Genomic DNA, 19,489 nt, shown 5'->3' with positions numbered 1-19,489 from the left:
TGTCAAAGATTTAATCTTTGACATTAACCCATAATTATAAAAGTGTGTAAATTTGATGACTGTGATATTTGTAGGATAGTGTAGGAATACAGGAGGTGGCTTGTCCTAGCCTGGGTGAGTCAGAGATGACAAGGAGGAGGACATTATACTCAGGATGGGGTGAGAGGTAAAGATGGAATGATATGTTTATTTTCACAACACACAATTCTTGCTTCCCTCCTCACTAATTCCCAGTTGCTGACTGAAGACATTCCCAGCTTTATGACTTGACTTTCAAAGCCCTCTTTTATGTGGGGTGTATCCCCCATACTCTTTGAACCTTTTCTCCCCTTCTTACTCCCTTGTGCTCCCGTCAAATGATCTCTTCTTCCTCATTTTTGTCTTACATATTGCCCTTCAGGACTTTTGTTCATGCATTCCTTTTGTCCACAGGGCTCCCTGCATTTTCCACCAGTCCAAACCTTGTCCATTCTTCAAATTCTAGCTCCATTGCCATGTCTTTCATGAAGTCTTTTCTAAGCCTCCCAGCCATCCTTTTCTTTCTCCTCTGTCTCTTTCTTTTTGGTATCAACTATTATACTTTTTATTTCTATAATTTTTTGGGTAGTTGTATTAGCCCTACTTCTAGAATGTAAGCTCTTTTCCATTTGCGGAGCTGTGTGTCTTACTCCTTGCTGAATCCCCATCCTAACACAGTGTCATACCTACTGCAGTTAAGCATATTTGTGGTATCAACAAGAACATGAGTGGGTAGGGAGCTGGTTGGATTCAGTATCTGCTCCTAAGTACTCTCTGTTCCCACTGTTTTACTTTCCTAAGAGAAAGAAGAGATGAGGAATAAGAATGAGAGGGGAAGTTTGTGAGTGATGTGTTTTACAATAGATTTTGTATACATGGTGGTGTTGAAGTTAGATTTAGATTTTACAGAGGAAGAAACAGCATTTGAAAGCAATTGAAGAGAAAAAGAGGTAGCAGGAACATTTTGATAGGACTTTGAGAGAGAATGTAAGTAGAGGGGTCACTGAAAGCATGGCATTTAGAAATCAGTCTTGATATCCAAAGAAAGTTGTATTTTCCTTGAATGCTTGCATGTGTGCTAGAGCCGTGGACCCATGTGGGCCAGAGTTGTGCAAGAACCTTCTGATTCCATGGGACATATGCCTCTGCTTGCTGAAATAATTAGTTATCGCCCATGAAAAGTACTCTGTACTTTTCAGGCAAAAATTTCCAGACTTCACCTGAATAAAAGCAGCTTATATTATCACTTGTTTTCAGAGCATAGCCTAGTGGGTGAGAGCATGAACTCTGGAGCCAGATCATCTCTGTTTGAAGGGTGGCTGTTTTACTTTCTAATTTTATGGCCTAGGTAGAGTAAGTTATATAGCCTGTCTGTCTCAATTTTTCTCCTCTATAAAGCAGAGATATACACCTAGTAGGTGTGTTGTGAAATAATACTGTAAGCTCTTAAAACATAGCCCTACTCATAGTAAGTGCCATTTTTATGATTTTTGTTTTCAAAAACAAAAATAGTAGTATGATAGTAGCGATGAAGAAATTTCTTCTTCAGTTCTTTTTTATCCTACTAGCAGTTATTGATTACCTTCCAGGCAAGTTAACCATGGTAACCAGAGAAGTTCCCATCCATTAATAGAATAGCATTTAAGAGACATCTGCTACTTCTCTCTCTTCATAGGGGCCATTGAGATAACAACAGTGACCACCATTCTACTGAGGGTTTTCTGTTCACCAGTACTGTACCAGGCACTTTACGTGCATTATTTTAATGTTCACAGCCACCTATGGGTGTGATACTTACTGTCCTTGTTTTAAAGATGAAGAAACAGGCTTGAAGAGATTAAATGGCTTCCAGGATTGTACTTTAGGACCAGAGCAGAGCAGGAGGAACTCATTATTGTAATAGCTATATTGTAATAAATCACTATTTTAATAGTATAAAGCATTTGCTATGTGCCAGGCACTGTTAATGCATGGCTTTACATTCATTACATTTATTAACTCCATTATTCCCCATAACAGCCCTGTGAGGTCTGATGGAACCCATGGCTCCATGGAATTCCTTAGAAGGGGTGGGTAGAGAGTTCTTCCATTCTAGGCACTCAGGAGCCAGAGTCTTGTTATTATATACAGCTCTTCTTTAGAAATAGAGAATAAAATTGCCTGATATAGGCTCATGCCAGGGCAGTTGGAGCCCATGTGTGTGGCTTTCCCTCTCCCAACACTGCAGATTGATCTTTTCATTCTCTATGTTATGCCAAGTGAGTCTATCCTGGAGAGGCAGAGCTTCTCTTTACATTCACCCTGAAGTCCTTCTGCAGAGGGGTTGGTCTGCAGCATGTCCACACTGTAGTCTTTCCCTGTTAGTTTGTGACTATGGGAAAATTTATTCCTCTTTTGTGGAAGGCCTAAATTTGTATTCTGGCAGTATCTTTATTTTCATCTTCTGGTTTCCATTATCTCTACCACCCTACCACTCCTGCCATTACTGATGACAAGGTCTCCCTTTATTTCTCCTTATTTTGTTGTATATCCAATGCCTAATGGAGTATCTGATACGTAGTTATATACTTAGTAACTATTTGTTGAATGAAGAATGAATAGAGGGAGGCAAAAAACCATTTTGTTATACTAGTACTTCTTTACCTTTTTCAATATGTATCAGCAGCTCATGTCAGAAGCAACCATTCTGTCTGGTTTATGTCTTTCTGTTCCAGGGAAACATGGTTTTCTCTGCTCATTGACTCTGTAAGTGTTTATTGAGCTCTTGCTGGGGTTCCGTTGGGCCCACCTAGGGCTTTCTGTGCCAGGCACTGGCTTAAGTGGCTGGGGAGGGAGGAGTGCACAAACAGGTACTCTTCCTGCCCTCATAGAGTTAATAGTCTGCTTAGGTGAGACAGACATTAAACAAGAAGTCTCTGCTAGAATGTAGGCTTCACAAAGGTGGGGTTGTCTATTGTGTTCTATTTGTTTATTGTGTTCATTGCTATATCTCTAGCACCCAGCACAGTACCTGTCATGTAGTAGACACTTAATAAATAGTTGTTGAATGAATGAATGAATGAATGAGTGAATGAATGAATAAATGAGTTACACAGAAAAATAGAAAAGTACAAATTGTAATAATTATTTTGAAGGAAAATTAAGATCTTTGCCCAAAGTCCTAATTTCATTCTAAAGCAGGGTTAATAGCTCCATAACAAATCTTACTTGCTCATGAAAATCAAATGAGATTATTTATTTATACTGATTTTAAACTATTAAGTGCTAGCAAATATACATTTTAATCTCATTTCCATCACCTGAGATTGAGCTATGTAGGTATTGACTTTAATAAATGTCACGGGTAGGTCCCTGACTACTCCTTGCTTCTCTCATAATGTCTTAGGTTCCAAATTTTATTCTGACCACTTAGCATAGTGCTTTGCTTATTGTAGGGACCCATTTAATATCTGTAGAAGGAATGAAAAATTAACATAGATGTCCCCATAAAACCTTTAACTGTGTGCCCACGTTTTCAGAAATTCTGAGGTGGTACAGGAGTGCCACCTACTGTTCAGTTAATGGACAGAAATAGAGACTGCATTTATTCAACCATCAGCGATGTTGGTTGCAGGTGATATTAAACAGTGCTTTTAGGTGGGGTGTGTTGGCTCACTCCTATAATCCCAGCACTTTGAGAGGCCGAGGTGGGAGGATTGCTTGAGGCCAGGAATTTGAGATAAGCCTGGACAACATAGCAAGACCCTATCTCTATTGCCCACCCCCCACCCCCAATAGTGCTTTCACATGTATCATACAATTTGAGCCTTACAAAAGTCCTGTGAGGGAGGCTTTTCTTAATCTCATTTTATAGATAAGTAAACTTTATTTCCTCCCTTTTTGAGGATGGTAATGCTTCTCTTCCTTCCCCATTATTGAATTCTGGACTTTTAACAATTTTGATTTTTGATCTAATCCTTGTGTAGTACACAGAATTGCAAAAACAGAAGCCCTATAGTTTCTTATTCTAAGGATTGGTGAAGCATAATATTAATAATAATAAGACTAATCAGTAATAATAATGTTTTTTTTGAGACAGTATCTCTCACTCTGTCACCCAGGCTAGAGTGTAGCAGTGCAATCATAGCTCACTGTAACCTCAAATTCCTGGGCTCAAGCAATCCACCTGGCTCAGCCTACCTGAGTAACTGGGACTACAGGTGCTTACCACCATGCCCAGCTAATTTTTTTTTATTTTTTGTAGAGACGGGGTCTTGCTATTGCCCAGGCTGACCTCAAACTCCTGGCCTCAAGTGATCCTCCTGCCTCTGCCTCTCAAAGTGCTAGGATTACAGGCATTATTAGCCAGTAATAATAATTTATAAGTATATGTTTGAGGGCCAGATGCTATCCTAAATGCTTTACTTATGTATTTTTCACAAAATCTCATTAGTAATCTTATCGGGGTAGAATTATGCTCATTCTATCATGAGAATTTTGAGGCTCCAGAAGGATTAGTTTGTCTTAGGTCATACAGCTAGTAACTGGTGATGCTGGCCATTCTCATTTCAGAGTTTATGCTCTCCATTTCTTTATTGACCCGTACCTACTACACATATAAGCTCATACAGGTGAGCTCTTGAATAACTCCAGCCTAAAAAGCTCTTCTTGAACTCTGACCAGATGATAGCCTGATGAATCTTACTATATTCTCTTTGAGTTGCAGAGTATCTTCAGCAAAGTTGCTGAGGAAACAGGGCTGACTGTAGCGTCACAGGAAGAAGTAGATAACCTAAAATGATGAGCATCTTAAGGGAAGGCATACAGAGGAGCATTTCATTAGGCAAACATGTATCTTAAGATACGTGGTTGTACTGAGCAGAATGGCTTGCATATAAGTACTCTCCAAATGTTTATTGCAGAACATTCTTATCATAATTTTTGCTATGACTTTTTCAGAAGTGTTTTAGTTATAATAGCAGATAATAGATTGTATTATTATTATTTTTTCTTTTTGTTTCTTTCATGTTGTATTTTTAAAGGGGAAGGTAGATTGTATTATTAGTGATTAAAAAGGCTACACGGGGACTTAACAGTACTCATTGCCTGGATATCATATATTTATATTTTTCAAATATTTGTATGGGCTCTTAATATTGATAAAATACAAATTCATGTGTAAGTGTTGTAGATTACATAGCAGCCTTTTGTCATTATGTTTTTTTTTTTTAACATAATAAAAAATGCTGTGTTGCTCAGGCTGGCCTGGAACTCTGGGGCTCAAGCGATTCTCCTGCTTCAGCCTCCTGAGTAGCTGGGACTACAGGCACACACCACCATGCAAGGCTTCATTATGTATTTTTTGAATCACCAGTTTTTGAAAATACAGAACTATCATGTGAAGAATAGGCAGTTAGAAGATTTTGCATATTAAGGAAAGTTGGAACTTCTGATTGGGCACTACTGATTCTGTAGCTAAGAGAGGCATGGAGGGCCCATTTTGCCATATGTTTTCACCTTCATGATGAATTTCTATCTTTCACTTCTCCACTACTGCAAAATTACAAGATCTGAGGCAATAAGACAGAATGTGCCCAAGAGTGATCTGAGACAAGGTTGCTACCAGATGAAAAGACAAAAGTACATGTTTAAAAAGCAATAATTTTAATAATCTTGAGCATAGGGCTAGCAACTATTTGACACTACTATCTTCTGAGCTCCTGTATTAGAGAATATGATGTAATGTGATGTTTAAGGTACTAGTTATTTCTGAGAAGTTCCATAAATTCTAGAAAGTGGGGGTTGAGGGAGTAGAAGAAGCAAAAATGTGTATGATTAAACAAATTTGAACCAAATATGATACTCCTTCCCAAGATTTGGGCAAGTTGGCACATTTGATTTGGTTTGATATTCCCCTATCTGTAGGGCATTTAATTTGGGGCCATCTTAAAAGAGAACTGTTTCTCTACTTCTTTTCTAAAAAGCAATCTAATTGAATGATGTGAGCTCTTTTTTTGGGAGATGATCCATATTCTCATGTGAGGTTTAGGACCATTATCTGAGATGTCTGAAGATTAGTACCTACATTTCTGAGTAATTTTGGTCAGATGAACCTGTTTAGTGATTTTGGAGATAGAAATGGAACATTGTAATGGAGATATATGCATTATTGTGATCTCCATCAAAATTTTAGGCTGGTTATAATGGCTACATGCATTTTGTATGTTTAGAAAAACGAAATTTCTCATTGAAGCTGACTTGTCAAATATTTCTCTCTTGAAAATTGTTTGCAGCATCAGTGCCAGCAGTAGTTCACAAGGGCTGTCTCAGCCATCCACCCAGACAACTCAGTATCTGAGAGCTGACACACCCAACAATGCAACTCCTATCACCAGTAAGAGTTAATTTAATTCTAAAGCCAATTTACTAAAGTTGTCTATGCCTTTTTGCCAGTGTTCCTGCATGGTTAGTGTACTTGTAGGACATGTTGTATAAATAGTATATAAAATATGCAAAATTAGGCATGATCTTCAACTTTTGCTTTCTAGAGCATTGAATGCAACATTCTAAAATTGGGGTATTAAAAATAAAATTTAAGTTTAATTGCTAAAATTAGTTTTGCTTTGGGGAGATTTCCATAGCCTAGTTATATTAAAAGGGCTACTAAATCCACTTCTGTAGAAATTTAGAAGGAAGAATTTTCAGGTAGTTATATGAAATAAGCCATTAAGCTGTATAGAGACAGAGACTTTGGATTTTAGTGAATTGTTTGATGGTCTTGATGGGCCATGGTAAAGACTTTACATTGTCTTCTAATCATAATAGGAAGTTAGCTACCATTGGAGAGTTGAGAGCATCAGAACTGCTTTCCTTCCTTTGGCTGGTGTTTACTCTTGAGTAAAACAAGATTAAAAATACCTGTCCTCTTCCCAGTGTCCTGTTGTGTTGTGCTCTTTCAATACTGTTTCCCATTAAAAAGAACCAGGATTTTTTTAAGAAATGACTGATTTCAGGTCTCAGTCATGGAATGAATGAGATAAGCCTGGGGCATGTCAGGTATCAAGGAAACTGCTAAAGACTTGAAGAGCTCCCACTGGCAAAAGATGAGACCATTTGAGCATCAAAAAGAATAATGGCTATTATATAATTGATTGAAATATAAAGTATAAAAATCTACAAATAGTGATACTTTTTTAAAAACAATATTCATTATAAGAGGTAACTAAGGCTCCAGTAATGCCTTACTCTAACAACTGTATTTCAGGGTAACCGGATAGTGCTGGTTTATGAGGGAAAATGTTTCTTTATAGGAGATTCCCAGCTAATAAGTATGTAAGTAATCACAGAATTAGAAAATCACATTTGCAAGCCCTAATGAAATAACCATAAGAACAAAGGGAAATAGGGAACTTTACCGTTGAGAGTTCAGGCTGTTACCACCTGAATCCACTAATGAAACTTAGCAATACTAAAAATTGGGTAACTAGATATTTTGTACTCTAAGATACTCCAGCTATGGAGTATTCTTGACTTCCCCTATACCACCCCTGAAAAGTTAACCTGGATTTAATCGAGGCTGTAGAACTGAATTGTAGTTTACAGGAAATACAGGGGTAGAGGAACAAGTTAAATGCTACTTGAGAAAGTAGATGCCAGACATTATTCAGAATAACTGACCCAGTTTCTTCAATAAGACAGTGGCAAGAAAAAGGGAGAGGGGAGGAGGCATTCTAGATTAAAGGAAATTTAAGAGAAATTGCAATAGCAGCTACCATCACCACCAATGAAAGAGGGAAATATATGCTTTTCAGGAATTACAGTGATAGGTGCGAAAGTGAAGAGGCTCATCATTGCTCTTAGTGTTTAGGTGTTAGGCTTTGCTTATTAGAATTGATTATTGTTGTATGACCTTAAAGAGGAAGATAATTCAATTGTATATGCTAAAAATACTTTCTTAAGAAAAGTGAATAGAAAAAATTTATTTTTGAAAAATTTTAGTTGCTAACAATAAGAAATTTACTTGTTTTTAATTGTGGACATTACCTCTAGGAGATAGGTAATTCATTTATTATGTGTGCTAAAAACAAAATACTTCTTAAAAAGGTCAATACAAATACATTTGTTTATAAATTAAAAAATGAGGCCGGGCGCGGTGGCTCACGCCTGTAATCCTAGCTCTGGGAGGCCGAGGCGGGTGGATCGCTCGAGGTCAGGAGTTCGAGACCAGCCTGAGCAAGAGTGAGACCCTGTCTCTACTAAAAATAGAAAGAAATTATCTGGCCAACTAAAAATATATATACAAAAAAAATTAGCCGGGCATGGTGGCTCATGCCTGTAGTCCCAGCTACTCGGGAGGCTGAGGCAGTAGGATCGCTTAAGCCCAGGAGTCTGAGGTTGCTGTGAGCTAGGCTGATGCCACGGCACTCACTCTAGCCCGGGCAACAAAGTGAGACTCTGTCTCAAAAAAAAAAAAAAAAAAAAAAAAAAAAATGAAAAAGGAGCAGAAAAATATTTGAAGACACAATAGCCAAGAATTTTTTTTAAGATAATAGAACACAACAGACCACAGATCCAAGAAACTCAGAGAACTCCAGGAAGGATTAAATACGTACAAACACTCGCATATAATTACACACCTAAGCATATCACAGTGAAACTGCTGATCGGTGGTTTCAGATGTTGTCAGCCTACATCTGTTATAAAGTTGCCCAAAGCCTTTCTTGTAGTTCTTCTGGCAACCATTGATGATCATTGCATAAGTCTACTGATTTTTTAGGCAGCCCCCACCCCCCCACCAATCTACCAAAGCTAATAAATCATTTACAGGTAATATTCCAATTTTTGCTTGCTAACACTGAATTTTCCTTTTATTCTAACATTTTTGTTTCTTGGAGTGAAAACTTAAATTTGTGGCTATATATTTTATTTTTGCTGTCATTATATTAAGAATGAATGGGAATTTAACAATCTGAATCTCACAAGGATATCACTAGGCTATGGGAATACCATAATAATTAAACTGATCATGTATTATTAATATGCCAGAAAAGATATTTGTTCGAACATCTCTTTATTTGAAAAGTTCTTTTATTAGGAGACTGTATTAGTAACTCTTTTGAAAGAAAAGCTGTCCATAGGAGGGATTAAATTAAATTCTGTGAATCAAAGCTTATTTCATTTGGCTGAAAGACAATTGAAGTGGTGGTGATTATAATATTTTTAGAGTTTTTTGTTGTAATTCTGCATTTTAACATTTTGGGGGTAGTACTATGGTAGGTGGGAAAGCATTTCTTTACTAAATTAGTGTGGCCTTCATAAGTAATTCTCCCAGTTCATGTATATGCCTATTTTCTTTTATGATTCTTATGTTTATTCATTCTTTTTATGATTCTTACATTTATTCTTGTGACTGTTTTGAGGTTCTGACTGAACTGGTTGACCCCAATACCATAATAAGGGTATTTATATTGCTTGGTTTGGCTTTGTTGGCTCCTCAGGTTATCCTACCTTGCGGATAGAGAAGAACGACCTGAGAAGTGTCACTCTTTTGGAGGCCAAAGCCAAGGTGAAGGATATAGCAATATCCAGGGAGAGGATAACTCTAAAAGATGTACTCCAAGAAGGTATTTATTATCTCAGAATCAGTTTTGTAAGTAAGAATTAATGTTACCACTACAAACATTTTTTTCAAATAATTTAAAAAATTTCATCTCATTTTGTGTCTCAGATATGGATAGAAAGCAGTGTATAGTTTATTTCTTTTATAAAAATGATTTTCATTTTTCCTTTCTTTAGACTTTAAAATGCCTTATACAGCTTTGGTGTACTTCTTGATTTTCAAACATATCAAAGCATATGTATTAGTGTTCGTTACTTTATTTAAGGTATATTTTCTGTTCTTATTTAAAGTGATCACTCCATAGCAGATCTCTTTGAAATATTCTAAGTGGTTTACTCTTGACAGATAACATGAGGGTTCTAGCAGAAGGAACATGCATGGGCTTTGGAGTTAGACCCTAGTTCCAGTCCCACAAAGTATTACTTGTGTGACCTTAGAGAAATCATTTAATGTCTTTGATCTCCAGTTTCCTCTTCTTTAAATTTAGACTGCATTATTAACTCTTATTAGACTAGTTATGAAGATTAGATGAAATGATGTACAATCAGTGAACTAACATATAGTAGCATTTGATAGATATTGGTATCCTTCCCTTCTCTTCTTACTGGTCTTTACTTTCTATTTTGAGTTTTAGAGTAGTGATTAGGGAGATGCTAAAAGAAGAGGACAGAAATTAATAAAAAATACTGCATATAGCTCTTCAAATTGTTAAATAGTTACTTTTTTACCCCTGCTATGATTTGGTTTGGAATATTGTGGATGCACATGAGTCTTTTTGTGTTCATGTTGGCTGGGATACCGAAAAGTTATTCATAGCTAAGTCAGGTACTTAAACTACCTCTAATGATAAATGTTAATTAATGGAAGTAGATTTTTTGGTCTGTTTTTCAGTGTAGGAATGCCACTTGTTATGGTTGTATATTTTCTTTTTTTGTTATTTTTTTCCTCTTCCCTCCTAGGTTATATATTTTCTAAGCATAACTAGTTTTTAGATCTGTTTGCAGTCTGAAGAGAGTAAGTAGACCAGGAAGCATTTCCTAGAGAATCGAATGGGAGACCAATGAATAATGTTATATTTGCAGTTTCTTTTGGTCTCTAAATGGGATAGAATAAGTAATCTATTGTGGTGGTATAATTTGAGGAAAAGAGGAAATTCTGAACTAGGTAGAGTTTTTTTTGTTTTTGTTTTTGTTTCTTATATTTTCAAATGGTTTATTTTAAAGTTCTGTTGATTTCAGAAAAGAAAACATTGTAGCTAATTACAATTTTAAAAAGTGACCAGGTTCACTGGAAATCTGATAAATGCAAATCAAATAATAGTTACATGATTGCGAAAAATTAAAAAGATAGATAACATCCAGGCTGACAGGGATATGGAGGGGCAAGGTCTCTTACACATTGCTGGTAGGAATTGCTATAACCTTGTGGTAAAGTAATGTATGTATAGCTGTACTTTTGTGTATGTTCCCCATACCCATAATTGTTTTGTTTTTGAAGATATGTAAATCCATGTTTGGGAATAGTATTTTAAAATGGCACTAAGGCAGTGGGAAGAGAAGACAGAGGAGCTTTTGAAGTCCTGCTGTGGGAGAGAGTGAAGAAGCTCAGTCAAGCAAGGTCACCTTGAGTGAGTGAGGACAGAAGGGAAGACTTTTGTAAGGAAGGGACTGACAGGTCAGGATGCTCGAGAGTGTTTGAAGGGATTTACTCTGCTCTAATCAAGGTGTCTTAAATAAAGATTATCCAGAGTTTTTCCTGCCTTGAGCATCCAAGTTACTCTCTATCTCTGGCCACAGTGAGACTTAATAGATGGGCAGTAACAACTTCAGCTCAGAGTGAGAGACATTAGAGCAAGCCTCTTTGTGTGCATGGTATCTGCCGCAAAGTGAAACTATTTGCAAGTTTGTCTTTTAGATTGGTGATAGAAGGAAAGTAGAAAATTTTACAATGAGAAAGTAAAATGAGATTAAGTTTTGATGATCATCTCCTCATTAGGGAGCTTTTTATTAGCAATTCCAAAATAATTGCTAATAAGATCTGGGTGGATTTTCATAGTTCATTTTTAACTACTCCTCCCCCCACCAAAGGTCATAACTAACTTCTCTTCTTACTGTAAAGGTTTTAGAATTGATTCTTAAATATTTTAGCAGTGACCCTAGAGGCTAAGTGGCTTTTCTAAGACCCTCTAAGTAGTAAGTGGTAGAAGGATTAGAACCCAGGACTGTCTGTCTCGATCTAAGATTTGCACCCTTGGGCCTGTCACTGAAGCTACTTTTTAAAGCTCTGCAACAGGGAGGAGAGACCACTTTTCTCTTCTTGTCATTGCTCTGAGGCTAGGCATAGAAACTCATAAATGACACTATAGATACCCCCATTACTGAGCTCCTGGCTATATCATTAGTTTTTTTAGGATAATTCAGAAAAATTCTCATATGCTTAGTTTAGATATGATGTTTCTGAAGGCAAGAAAGAGGTTTAATAGTTATAAAGAACTTTAACAGTCATTAAAAACCAGAGATTTTGGGTTCATTTGCCTTGGGACTAGAACATAATGATGTTGATCACGTGTGCCCTCATTATGTTTGTTTAGGTTACATTGTGCCAGGAAGTTTTGCACTATAATTTTATTAAGGTTATTGTATGATCTCATTAATTATTCCTTTTCTTTTAGGTACTTTTGGGCGTATTTTCCATGGAGTTTTAGTAGATGAAAAAGATCCAAATAAGGAAAAGCAAGCATTTGTAAAAACAGTTAAAGGTAAGATTTTTTTCCATACTATTTCCATAATATTTTCCTGTCTTACATGGCTCATGCCAGTAAAATTCTGTGTCTGTTTCTGAGTGTGTGCTGGACTTTTTAAATCAGCCCATGTTAATTAAGCTCATATGAGGCTAACTTTTAGGATATTTGGTTCTCATGAGGTATAAAAAAATGGAAGTCTGATAAATTAAGACATTAAACATTTATTAGATATTACTCAGGCTTCTAGTCAAACTGTATCCACTTGACTTCATTGTTGCTATATCTTACGTTGTGTTTTTCCTAGGTTAAAATCCTTTGGTACTATCTCTTTTCCCCCCTTAGAAAACATCATTAGTTTTTCTTTCCCAATACTGAAGACTATGAAGAAAAATTTAAATGACTCTCAGACCCATCGTACCTTATGTAGAGCCATTGTTTACCTTTTACCCTCCCTCCTCCTTTTTTCTCTTATATAAGTGTGTGTGTGCATGTGTGTCTGTTTTGTGTCGGTGCTTCTTGGTACTCTTGTGCAGGTACAGCGATAATTGGAATTGCTGGCCTAAGGGGTGTGTACACTTAAAATTTTGACAGATATTGTTAGATTGTTCGCTGAAATACAGCACTGGTTTATATTTTCATGAACAGAATTACGTATTTTCTTCTTTGGGGCCATTTTTTAAAATGTGATGCCTAATTTTTCATTTATTGATTTATATAAATTATTTAATTGTAGATTCTCTATCAGAATACTACAATATTATTTATATAGGTGTATTACTTATTCCCTAAAACTGATAAATTAGTGAGACTTTTTACAATTTCAGAATTTTTATTACTTGTAACTAATCCTTATAAACGCTTAAGTAATTCTCAGTTAAGTCTTTTATTTGCTCATTTTGAAAAAAAGAAAAATGTGGTAAATTATAGGGTGCTTAATGTCTGTCAGTGTCTGATAGAGGTTGAGATGACAAGATAATTTCTGAAAAAAATTTGCACTTTGCAGAAATTGAGGGGAAAATTAAATTTTAAATAGAAGGTGATAAAATGTTATAAAGTTTACAAAGTTAATTTATAAGAACTGTTTCTAAATTTACTTAAAGGAATATCTAGAAAGTATGAAGGGTTTATATTTATTTTTTCCTAAAAAGTTGGGTTGTACCAATCTAACAAAAAAATCTCTGGAAATTATTGATAATTGCTTTTAATTTAGCAAAATTGCTTATTTAAGGCTGCTACAAATATACATGCCCATATACACACCCTTTTTAGCTTTTCTAAACAAGTGGTTTAACTTACTATATCATTCAGTATTTATTTTATCCACCCAGCCCTCAAAACACTTTTAAAGATTAGTGTTTGTTAGGTCCTAGTAGAGGTTTTCTGACTAGTTTTGAAGGATAGTTTACATATTACTTCTTGTAAATGTAAAATTTTGAACCATAGGTTGATTAAAACCAACTGCCTTTTTTTACTCTTTCCTTATTTTTAAAAGGAAACATTTCTCCTTAATTCTAGTATTTCTTCTGGGGTTTTAAAATATTCTATAGACTGTTTCGAACTAGGATATTGTTAATTTGTTCTGAATAAATCTTGAATTAACAAAAAATTTCATGTAGTATTGGGTTGATGTAGGGTTGGAAGAGAGCAGAAAGGAAATAATAGTAATAAAACACAATGTGGGTAGTACCAGGCCTGTTTTAAAAAAGATAAGATTTCGCTTTCCATATATACTTGAATTGTGGTCACTTGGTTGTTTCTGTGCCTTACCACTGTAATTATCATGTTCTCTCTAAGCTGGATGGAAATAAGAGAAAGCACAGTGAGTCCTTAGCCAAGATATGGTCATGGTTTGCATGGGTGACAGAGAGGAAGTACAGTGACTGGGTGCCTGAAAATTGTTAGATAGATCCACGTGATTGACTTATCTCTGAGATACTCTTTTGGAATGTTATTTTTATTTTTTTAGTTGTAGCTATATAGAGCTGACAAAGTTCTTCCACAAATCTGAACGCTTTGTTACATGTTATACAATTAGAAGTGCACTGTAAAATACAAAAAATAAGGTTTTCTCAGAGCACTGACCTTTGCCTTTAGGCAAAAGCAGGAAATTGGGAGTTTGGCTTTTTAAAAAATTCATAATTTTGTTCAGAGACTTAATGGGTCTTCCAATGTAAATTTCCAGAGATTGAAATTAGAAACCTGAATCTTAATAAATATTGTGCAATTGAATTCCATAAAACAAATGGATCAGTGCGGGGTTTTGGGTATTAAGTTCTTATTTTCTTTTATAGCTACTAAATTTTTGTAATTTTAGAAATAAGCAAATTAAAAACATCATTTTGTATTTCCTTGTAACTTTTAGAATGCATTTAATAGTACCATTTTCGAATGTATACATCTTGAAGATAGACCTTTCATTATTTAAAATTAAAAGACTAGGACTAGATTGGGAAAAGAATTCAGGAAAATAAGGGTTTTTTTTTACTAAATGGATAAAGTTTTTTTTCTCCAATTGAAAGTTTTTTTAGATCATCATCTAGTTCTAGTGTCCTTTGCTTAATAGAACATGCTTATCAAAATTAAGAATTTGAAAAAAAGTATGTATAAAATGACACATCCTGAAATTACCTTTTGTACTTGGGTCTCCTTACCAGTTGAGGGGAAGGTAAACTCTAACTGGGTAAGAACTCCAACCATTACTTAACAGTTTTTAACCTAAAAAGACTCTACCAGTCCCCAGTAGTCTTGGCCATAATTTCATTAGAGATTATTTAGGTTCTAGAAAGAGTAATAAAGGCACATTCTGTCATTTACTAAATGATCCCAAATTTTAAGCAATTTTTAGACACCTACAGTTTATTCCAACAGACATTGGTATGAAGCACCTCTTCCAAAGAAATACCAAGTGTTTCAAGACTTTGGCTTTTTATCTACTCATTTTACATTCCTGTAAAAGTCTTAACTAAGAGAAGTTGTCTGGAAAGGGAGCACTACTAGCGAGTAATGGGAGAGAGAATGAGGCAGAGAATGACATTCCAATGGGTAGACTTGGAAGTAAATGAAATTTGAGATCTTTCAGTTTTGACAGCTCCACTTTTAAGGACCAAATGTGACAATCATAGTGCCTGAGTTCAATGGACTGGTTTTATTGTTGGTTCAACATTTAACTAGGTTGGTTCAACATTTAACAATATAAATTGTTTTTATTGTTGACGTAAAAATTAGTTATTGGTTTCCTTAAAAGGGTTTTAAATGATTCACTATACTCTTATGTTTGTTTTTGATATTTAAAAATTCAAACTTGTTTCCATTTTATGATGGAAATATAGTATTCACTTAATGGAAATGTGAGAATAATTAATTTTTATTATTAGTTAAAATAGCTGTATAAGTCAAAGATATCAGTCTAATTTCATCAGAAGTGCTTCATACCAAAGTTTTTGACCCATTTCAAACAGTGGAGAAATTCTTCTATATTATTAAGATAGAGGTCCCTATAAGATGAGGAATCCTTGTGGATCTGCACAAATATTTGATGGCTTAAAAATTATTTTAGAGTACAGAGTACAGAGTAAAGATAAATTGCATTATCATGTTTTGTTTCAAGAACATTGACCTAAAAGTCCATCTTAGTTCTGTTTTGTTACTTTGAACCAAAACAAAAATAAACATAAAATGTAATAATATCCTAATTTGGGCTATCTATGAAAGTTAGCTTAATTTTCCACTATTTAATATTAGTTCTTTTTGTTTGTTTTTAACCACAAAGTGGTAAAAAGAAGAAAGCAATAAAATGGGCCATAATCTCCAATCGGAACTTCTGTAGTTGTATGTTTGTATGGTTAGGAAATGTAAATAGAACAGAAAGTACAAAATATAAATTCACTTATCTCTAAAAGTAACTGCCATATGTAAACAATTTATTATGATGCTGTCTATGAGTAAGAAAAAAATGCTCCCAAATATATCTAATTTTTCAAATAATTTTGTTCTTAAAACATAACTGATCATATAAACAGGTTACACTTTGTTTTTAGAATTTCATATATCTTAGAGATCTTCCTCTGTCGGTACATATAGACCAATCTCAGTTTTTAAAAGTAGCTGCATGGTATTCCAGTGTGCCAATTTAATTAGTTCTCTGTTGACAAATACTTTTGGTTTTGAGTTTTTTGCTATTACAATTGAACAGTGTTCTTGTTACATTATATATAGATGAGCTTTTGTGAATATGTCTGTAGTGTAGACTCTTAGCAATAGGCTTGATGATGCAGAGTGTATCTGCATTTTAAAATTTTGTTACATGTTGCTTCCCCCACCTATCCAAGGCGCTAATGGATGAGGCTGATTCCTCACATTCTTGCCTAAACTGGCCATTCTTGCCTAAACTGGCAGGCCTCTGGATTTTTTGTCTCTCAAACTGACAGTGGGTAGGATGATTTCGGGGGAGTGGAGAGATGGTATTTCCTAGTTTAATTTGCCTTTTCTTCTTTTTTTTTTTTTTTTTTTTGAGACAGCATCTCACTCTGTCACCTGGGCTACACTGCAGTATCACTGCAGCCTCCTGGGCTCATGCAATTCTCTTGCCTCAGCCTCCCAAGTAGCTAGGACTATAGGTGCATGCCACTATGCCCGGATAATTTTTCTATTTTTTTTGTAGAGATGGGGTCTTGCTTTTGCTCAGGGTGGTCTCCAACTTCTGGCCTCAAGCAGTCCTCCTGCCTTGGCCTCCCAGAGTGCTAGGATTACAGGCATGAGGCACCTTACCTGGCCTGCATTTCTTTACTTAGGAGGAAAGCTAAGAATTTTGTGATTTTATTGGTCATTTGTTTTGTTTTTTCTCAGTAAACTATATGTATGTATCATCTGCCTCATTTTTAGTATTTTTCCTTATTGACTTGTTGCAGATATTTTTCCAGTCTATTATTGCTTTTTCTACTTTGTTTACAGAACCTTACTGAATTTCTAATTTTTATGTAAAAATTTCTCAGAAAGTTAACCTATTTGATGAGACTTTTATCTACTGCAGTAGAACTTTAGGCTAGATCTATTTAGATTTTACTGTAACTTATGATGAAAATGTAGTCCAAGGTAATTATTTACTAATACCAGAAAATAGTAATGTCATATATGTAGTATTATTATTCAAGACAATTTCTTTTCTTTATATAGATCAAGCTTCTGAAATTCAGGTGACGATGATGCTCACTGAAAGCTGTAAGCTGCGAGGTCTTCATCACAGGTGAGAGGAGAAACCTCCAGCGTTTCAGTGTCAAGCATGCAACGCTTTAGATTTTTATTTAAAGAACATTGTATTGTGTTCTGAATTGAAATCTTTATGGAATAGCTTAATCTTTTTTTCTGAATATAAAAGTGAAATGCATGCTCATTACACAAAATTTACAAACACAATGAAGTATAAAAAACACTGTGTAAGCCCACATCTGGATAATCATAGCTAATCTTTCCAGAAATAGTTTATACATATTTATGTCCATATTTCCCTTAAAAAATAGGATGATGAAATACATGTTAAAAAGTGTTTGCTGTGGAATTTTTGAACATATAGAACACTAAAGACAAGAATAACAAACACCAATAAACCTACTTTCTAAATGCAGTGATAGTTAACGTTTTGTCATATTTGCTCTGTGTGTGTATGTGTATCCGTCATCTGTATCTAGAGATCTCTGTCTTTACATATATCCATATATTTGTATGTGGAAATATTTATAGTAAATTAGGCATCTCAACATTTTAGTGCATGTCCAGTATGTATTTTTTTAAAACGAAGACATTTTCCTATATAATCATAATACCATTATTATCTTTGACAAGGTTAATAACATGGTTCCCAACTTAACAAAATGATGTTCCAACTTTTCGTGTCAGTAACTATAAATCCATATTGCTGTTTTAAAAGGCTACACAGTATTTCATTGAAAGGATCCACCACATTTTATTTAACCAATTCCTTGTACATGATCAGTAAATCATAGTGTGATTTAAAAAAAATGCTTGTGCTATATGAAGAGATCTTTTTAAAGCTTTATATCCTATTCACAGAGCTATAACAAAAATTGAGAAGGGGCTTAAATATAACATAATATGTGGCAGTATCAATATTGGGCCAAAGTGTTTTTTTTTTTAAAGCACTATATAGAGTCAATATAATTTGCCTACTGAAAATTTGATATCATATGTTTATTTTTAAATTTTTTTAAAGTTTTACAAATGTTTTAAAAATTGAGATAGGGTGTTGCTCTGTTGCCCAGGCTGGAGTGCAGTGGCACGATCATTGCTCACTGCAACCTCAAATGCCTGGGCTCGGGAGATCCTCCCAAGTAGCTAGGATTATAGGCATGCACTACTATGCCTGGCTAATTTTTTAAAAAGTTTTTTTATAGAGTCGGGGTTGATATGTTGCCTAGGCTGGTCTTGACCTTCTGGCCTCAAGTGATCCTCATGCCTCAGCCTCCCAAAGTCCTGGGATTATAGGTATGAGCCACTGTACTCAGTCTGAACACATATGTTTAAAAATGAAACTGTGACCATCCCTGTTGGAAGGTGTTTATGGACTTCTGAAAAAATATATTTTAATTTCTGTGTACTTCAGGTAATTCCTTGAACTCTGCTAAAAAAATAAGTTGACTACATAGAGCTTTAGTATTGAATTTTTTTTATTATTTTTGGTTCATATTCAAAAGAATTTGACGGCCTAAAGAAAAGGCAGCTACAATAAGATCAATAAAATGATAATGAAAATGAAACTAAGTTTTTTGGCATTGTGGTGGTAGAGAAGAAAACAAATAAGCAAACAGTAAAGAGAGAAATATTTTTGCTGTGATTGAACATAAAACAGCTCTTAGCTTCTGGGTGAAAGAAACACTAAAAATTGATAAATCTCAGCAGAAGGGAAAGAAACAAAGTTGGAATATTGCAAATGTACTTTTTGGCTGTGTTAGGAGTATTTGATGTTGTTTTATGCTGATCCTAGGAGGAAAAGCCAAAATGTTTAATCCTGGTATATAATATTAATTTAGTATTTAGTACCTAGCCAATATTCTTACCCTGATGAAGTTCTGTACCTCTTGAACACAGAAGTGAGTGGCAGGGATAAATGTAGACAA

At 35.0% G+C, this 19,489-nt stretch overlaps 1 protein-coding gene across 2 annotated transcripts in view; it reads left to right on the top strand.

Moving 5' to 3' along the window:
• Positions 1-19,489, top strand: part of RYK (receptor like tyrosine kinase) — an 89,198-nt gene that overhangs the window by 48,128 nt on the left and 21,581 nt on the right. The window contains exons 7-10 of one of the 2 annotated variants that reach the window (XM_045539010.1): positions 6,291-6,391; positions 9,495-9,620; positions 12,288-12,374; positions 17,532-17,601. In XM_045539010.1, coding sequence (XP_045394966.1) covers positions 6,291-6,391; positions 9,495-9,620; positions 12,288-12,374; positions 17,532-17,601 — 384 coding nt within the window. Of the gene's footprint in view, positions 1-6,290; positions 6,392-9,485; positions 9,621-12,287; positions 12,375-17,531; positions 17,602-19,489 lie in introns of both variants that reach the window. The other variant, XM_045539001.1, reaches the window with a different exon arrangement.

Source organism: Lemur catta, chromosome 1 (assembly GCF_020740605.2).
Source record: "Lemur catta isolate mLemCat1 chromosome 1, mLemCat1.pri, whole genome shotgun sequence".
In the NCBI taxonomy this organism is placed as follows: domain Eukaryota; kingdom Metazoa; phylum Chordata; class Mammalia; order Primates; family Lemuridae; genus Lemur; species Lemur catta.
Note: the sequence above shows the minus strand (reverse complement) of the source record. Positions and strands in the feature narration are given on the sequence as shown.